At 36.6% G+C, this 17517-nt stretch overlaps 1 protein-coding gene across 6 annotated transcripts; it reads right to left on the bottom strand.

The window, feature by feature from the left end:
* Window positions 1-2112: 2112 nt before the first annotated feature.
* Window positions 2113-7234, bottom strand: LOC116190471 (pentatricopeptide repeat-containing protein At2g03880, mitochondrial). Of its 6 annotated transcripts, none has more exons than XM_031520158.1 (4): window positions 4644-7234; window positions 4107-4282; window positions 3281-3899; window positions 2113-2489 (listed from the first exon to the last, which is right to left on the bottom strand). In XM_031520158.1, exon 1 carries the CDS (start codon window positions 7179-7181, stop codon window positions 5259-5261), a length of 1923 nt encoding a protein of 640 aa, XP_031376018.1. In that variant the 5' UTR covers window positions 7182-7234; the 3' UTR covers window positions 2113-2489; window positions 3281-3899; window positions 4107-4282; window positions 4644-5258. The 6 variants fall into 6 exon arrangements, with proteins under 6 accessions (XP_031376018.1, XP_031376020.1, XP_031376019.1 ...); XM_031520160.1 differs by having other exon boundaries at window positions 3281-3394; XM_031520159.1 differs by having other exon boundaries at window positions 3281-3328.
* Window positions 7235-17517: the final 10283 nt, after the last annotated feature.

Genomic DNA, 17517 nt, shown 5'->3' with positions numbered 1-17517 from the left:
GACTTTTTGATATCAAGGTACATATTTAAATAAAATAAAATTATCCTTATAAAATTGATCACATTGACCCCAACTCGTATCGTCAATATTATATTTTGCAAGAGGCATCTCTTAAAAATCAAAGCGCTTGTGAGACCTTAAAATTTACATAGCTCAAACGAAGAATATACTTTTAGCAAATGTTTTTGGTACAAATGCATAGAAAGGATACGAACTTGAAACCTTAGGTTAGCAATTACATGAGAGTAAATTTGGATTGACTGGACCATCATTTTTTGTGGTTCGATATCGGATTCTTGATTATGCATCTTAGCCCGCTTCATCGAGGGTGACGACCCTGAATTTGACTCTCAAATAGAACCAATCAGATCAAACACATAACAATAAAAGCCGATATACGAAAATGTCCGCCTCTGAGGTATTGTCCTTATTGGAACTGTACGCCTACTTGTCTGTTGCAAAACGTGCCTTTAGGAACGAGGATGTTCTCGGAACTTGCAAACACACGCCAACATCCTCATTCCTTTTTTAAGTAAAGGGATGAGGTCGCCCTCATGACAATCCCCGCATATAGTAATCATATGGGCTCAAATCGTATCGTAAAATGTTCAAATACGAGACATAATTATAACAGAATCCAAGAGTTTGGGGTTGTACCGCCTATTTGCATGTCTATAGTAAGAATACTATCATTGCGGGTGGATTCGATAACAAATATAGAGACTTTCCCTGCTTATTTACTCTCAAGACGTTGAGAAGACTTGAACTCCTGACCTAATACTTGAAACATTAGCCCGTTAGTAATTGAGCTATACCCCGCTTATTCTGCTCATTGCTTTCTCTTCTTTCACCGAAGGCCAGAAGCTTCAACATTGAAGAATGATATAAACGTATCTATAGAGAAAACAATATTTGAATTATCTATGATTTTCTTCTCGGGACAACGGTTTTTCGGTTGAGTTGTTGTGGACTATGATATTCTCAGATTTTCCGGTTTGTTTCTTTAGATTGTTCGTGGAAGCCATTTCTATTTTTTTGGGAATTATTATTGAGAGCTGGTTTTCCATTCCCCTCCATCTCTTGCCCGTGATTCCCTGGGCGAAAGTGGGGAATCATTATTCATCTCAATTACATTGCTTTAGGGGGGTGTATTTGAGGACAGGTCTATGAGTGTGACTAGTCTTCTCGTGGGGGTTGGTTAGGGCAGAAAACCCATTGACCATGTAACGCATTATACGTGGTCTCTCTATCAATTATTACTTCTTAATTTAGAACTGACCAATCCAATAGCCGACCATTACCTACAGTTCTGATCTGGAATAATGTAAATAATAATGTATTGAAAAAGCATGCATTTCAATACACTTTTTATTTTATTTTATAAATAGAGACAGCTCTTTGATGACATCATTTCGTGGCATGCTTTCATTGTCATAGACTAAACTCCGCATCCTCAAGATCCAATTATATCCATAAAAAAAAAATCGAATTAGATTAATATCCGTCGTCCTTAACGTGCCACGGCTTCAAGAATGCACCACATAAGCAACATCTAGGATCCTAGACTCCAACTAGTATTAGAGTTCCGACAACAACGTCCCAACCCCTATCTGATCATATCCTGCTAATCGGATGACCATAGCCGGATCAGAATGAACCTTTAGACCAAGACAGGGTTTGTAGGTTTCCCGCGGACACAACGGACTCGGTTTGGTTCCTTCGTGACTCGTATTTATGGATGTGTACGTATGCCCATTTTAGCTATAGAATGGAGACATGTGCCTAACTCCAACTGTGAATTGACCCACACAGTAAATAAACATGGGTTTCCCATCTCGTGGTCGTGGCAAGAGGGTCACACATTTGCCACTTTTACTAATGTTGGGGGTTGCGATGTTAATAATCTGTCCACAAACTATTGGAGAAATTGCTTTTATCGTCTCTGAGTTGAGAGCTTTGATTGGGACCAGTCCCTAACTTTCAGTTTCATCCCCCCCGTTGGGAAGCTCATGTCATGTTGTATCATCGGTCGCATCGCCTGTAAACTGTTAGAACAAACCCGTAAAATAATTGGAATCCGCCAAACACAGTATTATCCGGCAGGTTATGAAGTAATATGCTAAACGGCCCGTAGAGATGGGCCGTATCTGTCTAAACTCAATAGGTATTAATGGATCATGAACATATATTGCAACTTCGGGCTTGGGCACCATGATGGCTGCAAGATGCACAGTCAACAAAACCCAGAAAGATATCATTTTGTACGATGATAACAATCAGTGAGTTAACATTCTTATTCATTTGAATGTGATTGGGACGGTGACAGCATTACTGGAGAACCGAGTGCTGCCGACAGGCACTCTAGCTGTTGTCATAGTATTGCATTCTGGGAATCTTGCCGACTAGAAACAGCGACGTCACATTACCGGGTTGAGTATAGCCCATCTTCCAATTCACATTTCCAGTTTGCTAAACCTCAATTATGGCACCTGAAAATAGCAAACATTGTAATTAACAACGATTAAAACAATAAAAGGAGAGAGAGAGAGAAACTCTTAAATTAATGTAGGAAAAAGTACAAAAACCCCATTGTGATTTGAGCTGGGGATAAATTAGACCTTGTGATTTTTTGAATGACAAATAACACCACGTGGTTCACTTTGTAAACCATATTGGACCTCACCGTTAATTTTTTTTTTCACTTTTGATCCTCAAACTTTTTTTTCCAATTATTACTCTCAAACTTTTAACTTCTTTTCAATTTGGTCCTAAAATTTGTGGGGGGCGAGAGGGGAAGGGAGGGGCCGAGACCGTCTGTCGGCGACCCCGACCCCACCACCGAAGTCGCATGCACCCACAAAGGATGCCAACGACCATGGAGATGGGGTCGAGACCTCGAACTCGAGATCCTGGTCGATTCGGGAACTAGGGCCACCAATCGGAGACCTCGACCCCACCCTCGAGGTGTCCGACGTCCTCTGTGGGTGTCAACAACCTTGGTGGTGGGGTCGGGGTCACCGACCGGCAGCCCAAGTCCCTTCCCCCTTTTTTTTATTTTAGGATTAAATTGCAAAAAAAATTCAAAGTTTGAAGGTAATAATGACAAATATAAAAGTTTGAGGATTAAAAGTGATGAAAAAATTAACGGTGAGATCCATTACGTTTCACGAAGTGAACCACGTGTTATTTATCTCTAGAAAAATCACATGGTCCTATTTGTCTCAAGCACAAACCACAAATGGGATTTTTGTACTTTTTCCATTAATGTAACATCAAGTACCTCAAGCTTCACTCCTTACATATCCTCCCGGGCACTGTTATCATCAACCTACAGCAATCAATTGAGGGAAGGGGTAACAGAGGTCTATTGTGTGATTGAGCTCATGTGCCATAACTGCCAATACAGAAATATCAACCTCCAAATGCCCGAGCATTGACGAAAAATCAATTGAGCTCTCACTCTATTTCTACCAACTTTGACTTACCACACCTAGATGAGTTGAAATTAACTATCGATCAAATAGTGCACTCTTTCTAGACGATAATTGCAGTTCTACATCTACTCAACAGTCAAGCGAGCCAGACCGTGAAATCTCAGTGACACTGGATCATCGAGGAAGATCAAGACGCAAAGAGAGCATTAAATCACAGAATAAAAGAGCCCAAACTGATTATAAACCAACATTTCCATCACTTCCTGTGACCAACTAAACTTTGCGAAACGTCTCCAAATTCCACAATGCCTCTGTCCAAAGGTATTGTCTCCTCTATTTTTTAAAGACAAATTCCTCTCACCTAACTTATAGCCTTTACTATTGAAGCATTCAGAGCTATAATACGCCATTTCCCCAACCACATAAAAGTTCCATCTTCGCAGCAGAACACCAAAATGAAACATCCTAAAGAAGCAAATTTCATTTAGATTCTGAAAGACTAAAAGCCCAAAACATTGAAACGTAGGCGAAAATGGCAGAAATGGCAGGGCCGGGAGGGAGAGTTGGGGGGGGGGGGGGGGGGGGGGGGGGGGGGGGAAGTGAGAGACTGTATGCACTTATTGAACCAGCCAAACTGCGAGCCAATACAATGAAACACCTACTAGAACTCACCTGGGAAGTATCCTCCTCGTTCCCTTATGAGTCCCATCAGAACACAAGATCTTTGCATTAAACACTGCCACCGATTCTTCACTTTTCTCTGCTGAATAGTGAACACTACAAAAGAGATCAGAATCAATGTCTCGCACTTACTTGCCCTATAAATTCCACAAAATCCTCACCCAAGCCTGAAACAAACCATCTCAAACTCAGAACCTTCTACAAATTTCAGAAATAAATGAAGCAGCATCAACTATACACCAATAGATGAGTAATACTCAATGCAAACAATTCTGTCAAACAACAAATTTATATCCACACACTGCTTTGAGTGCTAACAAGTTTACCATGATATACTGCAGCAATTTTAAAATTCAATTGGAGTTACAAAGAGTAATATCACGCCATCGTATAAGTCTATCATCCTAAGATTTCACCCGAGCTAGCAAGTGGCTTAAGCACATTCAACCAGCAAAATCAGCCCAATAAGATCAAATCAAGATCATAGGCTTTCAGCATTTCCAACATGAAAAGTTCAAAGCTTCGCACCAATATCGATCAGGATCAGAATAACCTCAGCGTCCAAATTTTGCTTCAACCTCGTGGGCATGGTGAACTGAGGGACATATATTTGATGGAGAGGAGAGCACACGGACGCTGAGGAAGCGAAAGATGGAGGGAGACAGCCATCCCATGAGCCTTCAAATCGAAGGCCGAAATTGAACAAGTTGTTAGAGGGAACATTCTCCGGCTCAGCTCCAACATCGACTTTCTAAGCAGAATGAAAAGTGGCAAAGAGCGGCGGAGGGGAGGCACTGTCTGCTGCTCTGTGGGTTGTGTGACAAAGGGCATAGTTGACGTTCTCTCTAAGAGAGGGGAGAGCTTGTGTATAGGGAGGAAGACGCACCACCAATGGCAGGTTAACTCTGAGAATTATACGGGGAGAGAAACTGGTGAAAGTTACTTGAGTAGCTGAGGATAACTGTGACCATTTGCTTCCGATCAGACATCAGAGCATGGGAGATAAATATTTTCAATCCATCCTAGAAATATTCAAATTCTGCCAAGTAAAATAGGGCAGTGGGTGTAGGAAAATTTTGTAGTAGTGATGCATATTTACCCCTAAATAGAAAGAGCCCTGATGATCCATAATCTATATTGTTCTCACCAGTAATCACCACAGGAGCACTCTCCATTCTCAAAATGATGATAACGGATTGGATCCCTAATTATGATCCTCCGACCCTCCATTTTCGCTACAAGCTTTGCGAAAATGTGACAATCTCCACAAATTCTGAGATTCTTCCTGATCATGATTGGCTTTTCTCTTGGCAAGCTCATGATGCCATAGACAACAGCAAGCTTCTCACTATGATGCCGAAGCGAATCTTCTCTTTGCTCCCCCTCAAGATCTTGCAATACGAAGTTTGTGTCAGGAACATAACCCATCGCCACTAATCTAAGCACCAACTCATTCAAATGCCTATAGATCTCATCTATCTGAGGATGTGACTCATCTCCTAAGATGAATGCATGAATCTTCTTATCCACCTCGATCCAACTGCAACCAGGCTCTTTTGTGACTCCCTTCACCTTCATAGACCTCCGAATCTCTCTTACATCATCCCACCTTTGATTATTAGCATAAATATTTGACAAGAGAGTGTAAGTTCCTGCATCTTGGGGATCCAATTTCAGGATCTGCTCAGCAGCATATTGGGCTAGCTCTACATTACGATGAACTCTAGAGGCACCGAGTAAAGCCCTCCAAGTCACAGCGTCAGGCTCACAGTCCATCTCTTTGACCAAATTAAGTGCCTCGTCAAGCTTCCCTGCCCTCCCTAGGAGATCAATCATGCACCCATAGTGCTCCCTTCCAGGGTTGATCCCAAAATCTTCCTTCATCGACTGAAAATAGTTCCACCCTTCTTCCACTAAACCAGCATGGCTGCAGGCAAATAGAACCCCCACCATTGTTATATAGTTTGGTGTCATCCCTGAGAGCTTCATCTGCTCAAACAGATCCATTGCCTCTCTGCTACGACCATTTTGGGCCAATCCCGCGATCATGGTGCTCCAAGAGATTACATCCCTCTCCCCCATTCTTCCAAAGATCAAGGTCGCATCTTCTAAGCTCCCACACTTGCAGTACATATCGAGAAGTGCATTATTTAGTATCAAATCCCGATCATACTTCAATACGTGGACATGAACTTGCCTCCCCAATTCTAACAGAGCTAGGGCAGTGCAGGCTCTCAAAACACTTGTTAGTGTTGACTGATCTGCGAAAAAACCGGCTCGCTTCATGTTCTTGTAGAGATTCAGAGCCTCATCGCCCTCACTGTTCTGGGCAAATGCCCCAATGATTGAATTCCATACGACAAAATCCTTCGTGACCATCTCATTGAACACGACCAGTGCACCCTGCAGGTCGCCCCCTTTGGAGTAAGAGTCAATCAGGGCACTGCGTACAAACACATCCGACTCCAACCCAACTTTCATTATGATGCAGTGAAGCTGCTTGAGCTTCCACAGGTCATCGCAGGCTCTCAAGACCGAAGAATAAGTGAACATGTTTGGTCTCACCCCGTCTCTCAGCATCAAGATTAGATACTCCAACGCCTTATCTCTGAGCTTAGCGCTGGCGTAGGCCGAAATCATGGTCGTCCAAGAAACGACATTTCTCTCAGGCATTTGGTCGAACAGTTTCTCCGCAACCTTCAACATGCCAAACCTCACGTACATGTTCATGAAGACGTTTACCAAGAAGGTCTTGGGCTCGTACCCATTTGAGAAAACGTGCTCGTGGACCTGTTTCGCCTCTCCAACGGCGTTACGGGCTAAGCAGCACTTGATGAGCTCGGAGTAGGTGATGGAGTCGGCCCAGAGCTGGTGCCTCTGCATCAAGTGCAGCGCTTTCATGGCCCTGGGCAAGTCTCTTTCATAGCAGTGCCGGGTGAAGTCGTCGAGCAAAGAAGAGGAGGAAGGTGGGTTTTTGGCATTTGACGTGTGAAGAGACGGATGCCGACATGGAGGTTTCATCAGGGGCTTCCATTTTGAGGGTGAAATGGCTCTCCTAATGAGCATAACTAGAGAATAGAATGCTTTGGCCCATGTACCATGTGAAAGTCAAGCAAGACTATGTTCTTTTTTATTTTTGGTTTTCTGGTAAATATCAGACTATGTTCTAATGTTAAGTAACAACAAAATTAAATTTTATTTAAGTTAACTTTATTTTCCTTTTAATTCAACAATACAATCATTACTTTTTTTATTTTTCTTTAAATTCTCTCTCTTGTTTTTTCTTGTACTAGTAGGCAAGCGTGTGCGTTGCACGCGTAGTATGATATACTAATGAAATAACTATTATTATGTGTGATTATAATTAATAATTTATATGAATTCATAAGGAATTATTTGACCTTATTTTTGTAGTTAGTGTAGTCTCTTTTTCTTCGTGGATTTCCTCTATTTTTTTATAGATATTCAGTTAGATATCCCATTTCTTTTCTCTTGAAAATCTTTTTGATAATTATTTTTCAAACATAAAATTTTCATCAAAAATTCCTAAATGAGAAAAAAAAATTCTACTCTTTTTATGCGAAATATCTAGTTCTCTTAATTTGGATATTTTGTGAGGTCAAATAAAATTTAAATTTTGTTAGAAATCATATTTTAAAAAAATTAAAATGAAATGAATTAGACCAAACGGTAGTCCTATACCAAATAACCTGATGATAAGCCACCTTTTTCCAATAAATTAATTTTCTATAAGAAAAATACAAATCCATGAGCTCTATTTTTGTTTAATTTTTCCAATGAAATTTTACCAACAAATATTTTCATTTTTAAAAGTGCTTTAGAGAGAACTTTCCAACCTATTTCCGACGAAATCTTCATTGGTAAGTTATTTAAGCAATATTCTATTTATAAAATATTTTGACATGTTACTTGATGAAATTCTGATGAATATTTCGTTGAAAACTCTTGAACTCATTTTAGATTAAATTTCTGTGAATAATAATCCATCAAAAATGTTGAAAGTTTGGTTACAATGACTCCCCATCTATATCACCCCATCATAATCATCTTGGTATATAGCTTACTTACGTTTGTCCACTTATTTAGACCATAGCAAAATATAAATTTTGAAATCATTCTACTCACGACGAAATGTCCATTCATTACCCATAACAAGCTTTATATAATGAAAGCATATACATCTATTCAACTAATGTATTTGAAGATCACCTAGGCTCGAACCTAGATTTGTCGGAACCCGTTAAACTTCTGAAGATCAAATGGTGTAAATCGAAATAAAAGAGAAAAAGCATTCTTCAGCGAAACCTATTATTTCGCCCTTCTATCAGCGAAATGGACTATTCAGAAATGAAAATATGCAGTTAACTAATTATCACTAATTGAATCTACTAAAAATGCAATAGTTTATACTCCAAAGATGGGTAAGCTCTCGTTGGATTTTAAAGTTTAATTTTACAACTGATAAAAGAGTGCCCAATTGACAAATAAGGATAAGATATAGCAGACCATTTCTAAGTAATGAAGAAACAAAGAAAAATTGAGTTAAAAAAGTTATGATATGGAAAAGTTTAAAATATATGGAAATAAAAACTCATCGAATTTTTTCACTGAAAACTCCTTGAAATTGATATAAAAAAAAAGAGTAAAATGCAGTTTGCACCCCCACCATTGAGCTTAGTAGTAAAGTGCCCCCTGAACCTTTAAAATTTTACAATATGCCTCCTGACCTATTTAAAAGGAAGTAAAGTGCATCTCGAATTACTTTTTCAACCACTTTTTCTGGCCAAAAATTAATTTATCATTAATTTCAATTTCAAAATTTTTAAAATAATTTCAAAAATTAAATAAAAAGAAACAAAAGAACGTAAGAGAGAGAGAGACCCGCCGCCAGTTTGCCAGGTAGTCGGGCAGCTAGCCCCCACCTCTCCCCTCTCATCCCAAATCTCTCGTATATAACATCCTTGCTCTTCTCCGTTTTTCACATAAATGTGATTCCATTCAACCTATGTTTCTCGTTACAATTCAGCTTTTTCAGATTCATCCTTAATTCAATTGACCGATTAACCAAAACCCACAGTGACAGCTACTTTGTTTGGTTGTCCTCACGTAGCAGATTGCGTCTGCATGCTTCAGCTTCATTAAGTTATAAGGAAATGAAATTTGTGCATAAGCTTTTGATCCTCTATAACAAATCAAATGCCTGCAATTTTCGTATTGAGCTCGTGGGTGAGAGTGTAAGCACTGTCCTGTTCGTGGATGGTTGCGTTTGTATTAGAGAGAGATTTAGAAATAGAAGCTCTCTTTTCCGTTTAGGAATTGGGGTTTCTTCCTTTAATTTCAAATTTTAAAATTTCAAATTATATTTTAAAAACTGAAAAAAATAAATTGATAATAAATTAATGTTTGACCGGAAGAAGTGATTGGAAAAGTACCTGCGATGCACTTTGCCCTTTTTGAAATAGGTTAGGTGGCATAGTCCAAAATTTTAAAGGTCAGGAGGCAATTTGCCAACATGCTTAAAGGTGGGGGTGCAAACCACATTTTACTCTAAAAAAAAATAAATCGCCTCACTAAAGATATTGGAAAAGTAGTTCATCAAAAAACTTAAAATACATCAATCTATTTATCTGTTGACTTCAAAAGGCATACATAGGTATAATTGCATGTGTGTATTCACCTTTTATCACGTCCCCCAACCTATGATAATCACAATTCTAGGCAGCAAGGCTTCTTCCGCTCCCACACTGTTAAATATCAGTTCTCGCTCCCTAAAACGGACCTTTCGTAGGCACCAATCAAATTCAGTCGCATTAGCATCTATTGGGAAGAAATTGTGCTGCAAAATATAAAATCATTATCTCTCCTCTCCCCTTTCCCAGCTTTCTTCTTCATGACACCCTCCATCCATGATCGAGGCTGTTGGCTTGGCGCCGATTACCCCTGCCCTACTTAATCTCTTGCCAACCCATCTACACCGTCATATCAGCGATTAGCCCCAGATCACGGCAACAAAACCCTCGGTGATGAGATATCAAACCGACACAATGAGATGGTGAAATAGTGATCTTAACAATATTGAGGTGGTAGTGGGTGGGGTGCGATAAGCATTATGTCGGCAATAGTAGCATGGCCAAAAGAAAGAAAAAGAGATGATGTAGAGAGGAATGGAAAATGGACGATTTTGTGTATTGATTTGAACCCAACAAGTTTTCGATGTACTGTGTCACACCATTATATCTCTCTATAAACATTTTAGATGAAAAACAAAACCTTTTGAAAATATAGAAGCAAGACTAGGCACATACTTGTGGAAAATTAATCTTCGATTGTTGTTGCACGTCCTCATTGAATTTTGATCTTCTCTCTTAGACAATCTCTTTTTAAGGAAAATGTTTCTCTCTCAAACAAAGAGTTATCTAATCTATAAAACGTTGGAAAAAAGTTACTTAAATTACTCACCATACAATCGTCCCTATTTGAATGAAAGATACTTTTCTGTAAATGTCGCAAGACATAACAAAATTTATCATTGTATCTTTAGGGATACTGAGAGCAATTCAATTATTATTTTGAATGGAATGGAGTCGTACCATTACTTCAAGAATTGATGACATTTAAGTGAGTTTCTCTGAAGGGCACCATTAACTTTTGTTAGAAAGTGGAAGGGCGTGATGAGGTTTATTTGAGCAAGAGACAACTTTTCATGAAAAGACAAACACCAATTTGATAAAAGAATCTGATTAGGAATTATAAAACTGGGAACAGACAAATAAAAGGGGTAAAATGAATAATAATAAAAAGAAACTTCATACTTTTATAATTGGTTAATATATATATATATGTAGAGGTACATTATATTACTAATGAAAAATGCATTTAAAAACTAATGATTAGTGCATAGGATATAATTTACATGAAAAAGTACGTGCAGTTATATGTTAAAAAATTATAATTGAATAGAAATATAGAGTGATATAGATACATATCTTTCAAAGTTGAAATGGTATTTTTAGAAAGTAAAAATCGTGAAACACTTTCAAAGATTTATACTTTTATAGATGTTATAAATTATAAACTAAGGAAAAGTACAAAAATATTCCTTATGGTTTGGGTCGGGACAAATTGCACCATGTGTTTTTATTAGGGACAATTAGCCTCCATATGATGTACTTTGTTAGACATATGGGGTTACGACAGTAATTTTTTTTTCATTTTCAGTCCTCAATCTTTAATATTTTAATTATTTTGGTTCTAAATCTTTTTCTTTTATCATCCATATCCTAAAATTTTCATTTTGTTTCATTTTAGTCGTACAAAGAAAATCGAAAGGAAAGGAGGGGTTAGGGCTGCCAATCGACGACCCCGACCCCTTCACCGAGGTCGCCGACACCCACGGAGGACGCCGGTGACCCCGATGGAGGGGTCAAGGTCGCCGATTGGCGGTCCCAACCCCTCCACAGAGGTCGCCGGCATCTTCCATGGGTATCGCCGATCCCGACCCCTCCATGGAGGTCATCAGCGTCCTTCGTGGGTACCAGCTACCTCGGTGGAGGGGTTGAGGTCGCCGATTGGCGGCCCCAACCCCTCATTCCTTTTCGATTTTCTTTGTATGACTAAAATGAAACAAAATGGAAAAGTTCAGGGTATGAATGGTAAAAGAAAAAAGATTTAGAACCAAAATGATTAAAAGGTTAAAGATTGAGGACTGAAAATAGAAAAAAATTAACGCCGTTACCCCCTATGTCTACCAGAGTAAACCACAGGGGGATTAATCGTCCCTAACGAAAACACATGATGCAATTTGTCCCGGTTCCAAACTGTAAGGGGAGTTTTTGTACTTTTCCCTATAAACTATTATAGTTTTTATTTTATTATTATACATGAATAGAGGATATATTTATGAAAATATGTTTTTGGAATGACGCTATTGGTGTAAATGGCATAATATAGGCACAAAAGTACTTGCAATTATATTTTGGAAGAATATAATAGAAATATAGAAGGAGGGATATAGATGCACGCTTTTGAAAGTTTGAAGAGTATTTTTTGGAAAGTACATGCGGAGTAGAAAACAAGTAGATGACCAAAAGAACCACATGGTAAAAGGAGTTGATGTAGAAATTTGAACATATATGATTCTCCAACACCTTTTTATAATGTGATTGTATTTATTATTAGGTATAATTGAGTAATTTTTATTATTAAGAAATAGTGATTGAGAGGTATATATCTACATATGTAGCGTCTCTTTTTGAATTGGGGAAGCACTACGATTTTATTGTGATTTAAGTAGCACAATTGGTATCTGTAAGTGCGAAAATACTTTAATGAATTAGAAATATATTGTTGAATTTTTATGAGGCGCTATTTTTTCTTTGGACATGTTATATTAAAATAAAAAATTGCTTTGTACATTGAATTAGTGAATGGAGTAGTGAATTAGGAATATGACCACGTACATTGAATCAACAAAATTAAAATTTTAAAAGTGTCTACATACATGAAATGGTAAAATATGAATTTTGCAATGTAGAGAAACACATTAATGAGCTCCAGACTTTTATAATAGATATTATTTAAGAGTTTATCTAACATGACATGATGTCATGGTAACATATTTATTACTTTCAATTCAAGTGTTTAGTATTTAATTTCAAGTATTTAGTACTTTCTGTAGTCCACTACAAATAGTAAAAAATACTAAACACTTAAATTAAAGCACTAAATGTTTGAACTAAAGTACCAAATAGGTAAAGTGTGACATCAAGTCATACTAGAATTTTTCATAATTTAAATTAATTTTTCAATATTAAATTATCTCAACTATTCAATATTATTTTCTCAATTCAACAACAACAATCATTACTTCTTTTTTATCATTTTGTTCAAATTCTCTCACATACTTTTCTTAACTACTTTTGTCTTCATCTCCTCAAATAAAACTAAATCAAATTAAATTAAAATTAATTTCATTACCAAATATTATGTAAATTACCAAACATTCAATTTTTTCCCCTCCAAATTAAGTGAAATTGCTAGTTAAGCACTAACTCTATTAGCAACTGTGCAGAGTATGCCTACGACCCTGCCAAGGGAGGTGGTGGTGGTTGACCAGACCATTAGACTTTTGGATTCGGGGGGTTGCGGCATAGGTAGTAGCCACCAACCACCTCGGCGAGGTCACCTACAAGCACTGAAACCTTCGGTGACCAACCAGATGGGGGTGATGGTCGTCGCTAAGGCCATTAGTGCCACATATAAAATGAATAAAAAAATCAATTTGTCAGGAAAACTAATGTATTTAGTGACATGCTCTCTTCCCATAAGAGTATCTCCAGTGCAAGTGCCATGCCCCATGTCTTCACACACATGGCACTTGCATTAGCCCCTACCCCGGCATTCCCCCCATTGGAGGAGGCATCAGGTGGAGGCGTGATGCCTCTGCGCCTGCACCAACCCTCCCGATGTCGAACCAATCACGAAAGGGGGCGTGGCCCTTGGGCCTACATGGCCTATTGCTTATTGACTATTATTTATATATTTTAAAAAGGGCAAAAGAGTCGTTTAGTGGCTCTTTTACCCACTGTGGGGCCCTTTGCCAGCCCCGTGTTAGGCAATAGACAACCCACTAACTTCTTTTTTTTTTAAATAAAAATTGTGGGGCCCTCAATGTGTGGCCACTGCTAGAGTTGGAAGTGCCTCTTCGGGTGCCGATACCTCTTCGAGTAATGAGGCACCTACGAGAAGTCGAGTGGGCCCCAAATGACACTTAAGTAAGTGTCTACCATTGTAGATGATCTACGCACCACAATCTCTTGATTTATTCTCTTTGATATATCTATATTATTATATAATGCCAAAACTTCCCTTTTAGTGCCGCTTTTTATTTTTCAAAAGACTCATAATATATCTAATTAATTATAACCACTATATTTTAATTAATTTAGTAATTTCACCAAATAACTTTCAAGTATACTCACCACTTTTCTCTCTACCTCCGACTTTTTGTCTCTCTAATTTTCTCACCAGTCCACTTCTCATTTTCCATTTTTTCCTTATCATTTCTCTTTCTTTTTTTTTTTGCCCGTGCATAGCGCGGTTACATTTGTTTAGTATATATAATTATCAAGTTTTTAGGTGCTACATTAGCTAAGATTGCCATTTCAGGCGGACCATATTAGCTTTTAATAGTTTAATTATCAATTTTACGTTTTTCGTTGTGCATCTCGGTATCCAAAAACCAAGAGACCTTTATTAATTCAATTCGAGACTCATCAGCCCACAAAATGATAAAACTCTCTCAGTCAAGGATTTTCTCCATTTACAAAATTTGAACCCAAGACCTTATAGACTTTAATTAATTTTATTTTTTAGCTAAAATTGTATACTAATTGACTCACTTACAATACTAATTTTCTAATTCAAGCATAATTTATTATGGCAAAAATCGCGTACAATACGTAAAGAGTATACAAAAGTATTTTGTATAATTTCTTTACTTGCACGTTCATTTTTTTTTTGGGGGGTGAATGCACGTTCATCTTTTAATTTCTCCATGGATTTAGAAGTGGAGGAAAAATTAATTGATGAAGTTGATTATGATGGGGATGAAATGCTTGTAGACTATGTTGCTATTGCTGATGCCACTGACCCCAGTAAAGAAGAGGAAAAGATCAAGTCTTGGGTGGAGCTAAATATTGAGATGGAGTCCCAATTTCTATCAGAGGCCCATAAGTGTTACAATGAATATGCAAAATTTGTGGGCTTTGGATATAAGGAAAAATCGCCTTCATAGATCAAGAATAAACGAGCAGATTATTGCTCGAGAATTTGCTTGTTCTATGTGGTTTTTCTTTTTCTTTGTTTTTTTTATAAGTAAAAAAAAAATACTTTGTCTACATCATTTTATACTTTTTTTTCTTCTTATTTACCGATCAACCTTGTCATACAGTTGACTACCTAGCCAAAACTGTGATGGCTACAGACAAGCCACAATGGATGATAATTTCCTATTACTCTGTTCTTTTCAAAAACAGGTTGAAGAGACAATAGAAAGACATATGTTAGGGGCGGTGCCTCATCATCGACCACCACCGCATCAGGTATGGCTGCCGATAACAAAGCCTCGATTGTTCAGATCTACCTCTCTCTTTCTTCATAATAAAAAATAAGAGGTGATATTGATCGATCGTTGGTGACTTGTACGTTGGCCATTACCACCAATGCGAGATTTTTTTCCCATCTAGGATTGCGATCTCGCCTGAGCTTTGTTGGTGACTAGTACGTTGACCATGACCACCAATGCGAGGTTTTTTTTCCCATCTAGGATTGCGATCTCGCCTGAGCTTTATCACCACTCCTCGCCTTCGTCCATTCATTTCTTCTTCTTTTTTCAGTTTTCCAGAATTTAATTCCTCAGGTTTTGAAAATAATTTTATGTTTTACTATGTTATAATCAAGAACAAATTCATATTTTAATCAATAACATAAAAATAGTCCGGTCAAAATTCAAAATAAGAAACGTTATTTACCGTTAAGTACAAGGAATGTTAAATAACTTTAATTTTTAGTGCTTATACCTTTTCCAGTAAACGGAACTCACTTATTTTTATTCACCCAAAAAAAATTCACTTACTTTATTAAACAACGAAAACTTCTTTTAATTTCAGTAATTAAAATTAAAGTCAATCCAAATGGGGTAAATTACATAAAAAGATCCCAAGTATCGATGCTCGCTTTTGGCCTAAATTTTCTTTTGTAATATAATAATCACTAGTTTTTTTTTTTTCTCAGAAAAAGGCTTGCCGTCCAATTCCATTGACATTTTCTGTCCATTTGCTAATGTGGACTTAATGAACATTAATGTGGACCCACTTCTGCACATGTGGTATCACTGCTAACGTGCCACCTCATAAAAATCTAGAAAAAATTAAAAAGATAAAGAAAATTTAGAAAATATTTCCGAAAAATTAGGAAATAAATTAAAAATATCTAAAATTAGAATCTTTTAAAATTGAAAAAAAATTCTAAAATATCTGAAAAAAGTTTCAATATTAAGGAAAATTTTCAAACATTTCCAGACAAATTATTCAAAATACAGAAACACCAAAAATAAAGTAAATTATAAGAACATTCGAACATTTAAAAAAATTAAAAAATAATGAAAAATCTGAAAAAATTAAAAAGATCGATACCTAATAAGAAAATAGAATATTAGAAAAAAAATTATGTTGAAAATATATAAAAATTTCCTTGATTGATAGGAAATTGATAATACTTCCTCCAAAAAGTAGCAACATTCATGAAAAATTATAGACAAACCAGATTGATCAAGAACCTAATCATCCTTGAGGTATTTCATGTGAGTATTGAACAATAATTGTACTTATAGCAGCTCGAGCTCTGTAATAATCACTTGACAGGAAGCTTCAAATTGAGCTGAGAAATATGGCAAAATTGGAGAAAATTGTCTGAATTTTTTCTGGATAAACCAACTCAAGGATGAATTTTCTAAGTTGAGGTTATTGAGTAACCTAGTGTGCTTGCAGCTTTTCGTGAATGTTTTTCTGGAGGAAGTTGCATCAATTTTCTATCAATTCAAAAATCGTATATATTTCCTATTTAAAATTTTCCTAATATTCGGGTAATTTTATTTATTTTTTTAAAATTTTCTTCCTGAATTTTCTTAAATTTTTTAATCTTTGTTTAATTTTTTCCTATTTATTTTCAAAATTTATTTTATTTTTAAATTTTTTATATTATGAATATTTTAATTTTTTTTGCTTTTTTTGAATTTTGTTGATATTTTATAATTTTGATTTTGAAATAACGCTTTTCAATTCTTCCTTTTCTTGGAATTTTCTTAATTTTTATTTGAATTTTAAATTTTTTAGAATTTTGAGAATCATAATTTTATTCAAAAAGAATCTCTATTTGCTTTGTATTTTTTTATTCTTTTCTGAATTTTATGTAATTTTTTTCTAAATTTTTTTATAAAGTGGCGTGCAAGGAGTGGCTTTTATGCTTGTAAAAGTGGGTCCTTATTCATTAAGTTCACGTCATCAAATGAACGGAAACGGTAACAAAATTGGACAACACGTCATTTTTTAGACAACATGAAAATTAATAATGTTTTTGTTGCAAAAAAAAAAGAAGGTAAAAATTGAGATTTTCAGCAAAATTTGAGTTTTTTTATATATAATTTACCCTTCCAAATATAATACAAAAATCCCATCCGATATCACAATCCCATCCCATCCCATCCCATTCCACGTCCCACAATACATTAAAATTGGTCGATGTCAAGGACAGTTTGACATGTGTCCCCTTCTTTATTTCGTTATCCTTCATGGATTACTGGTACGTCTACTTCCAGTTGCCT

This window comes from Punica granatum, unplaced genomic scaffold, assembly GCF_007655135.1.
Source record: "Punica granatum isolate Tunisia-2019 unplaced genomic scaffold, ASM765513v2 Contig00460, whole genome shotgun sequence".
Lineage (NCBI taxonomy): Eukaryota > Viridiplantae > Streptophyta > Magnoliopsida > Myrtales > Lythraceae > Punica > Punica granatum.
Note: the sequence above shows the minus strand (reverse complement) of the source record. Positions and strands in the feature narration are given on the sequence as shown.

What these genes read in the sequence shown, in the direction of transcription:
- LOC116190471 (XM_031520158.1), bottom strand. Translation starts at nt 7,181, where the DNA reads ATGCTCATTAGGAGAGCCATTTCACCCTCAAAATGGAAGCCCCTGATG.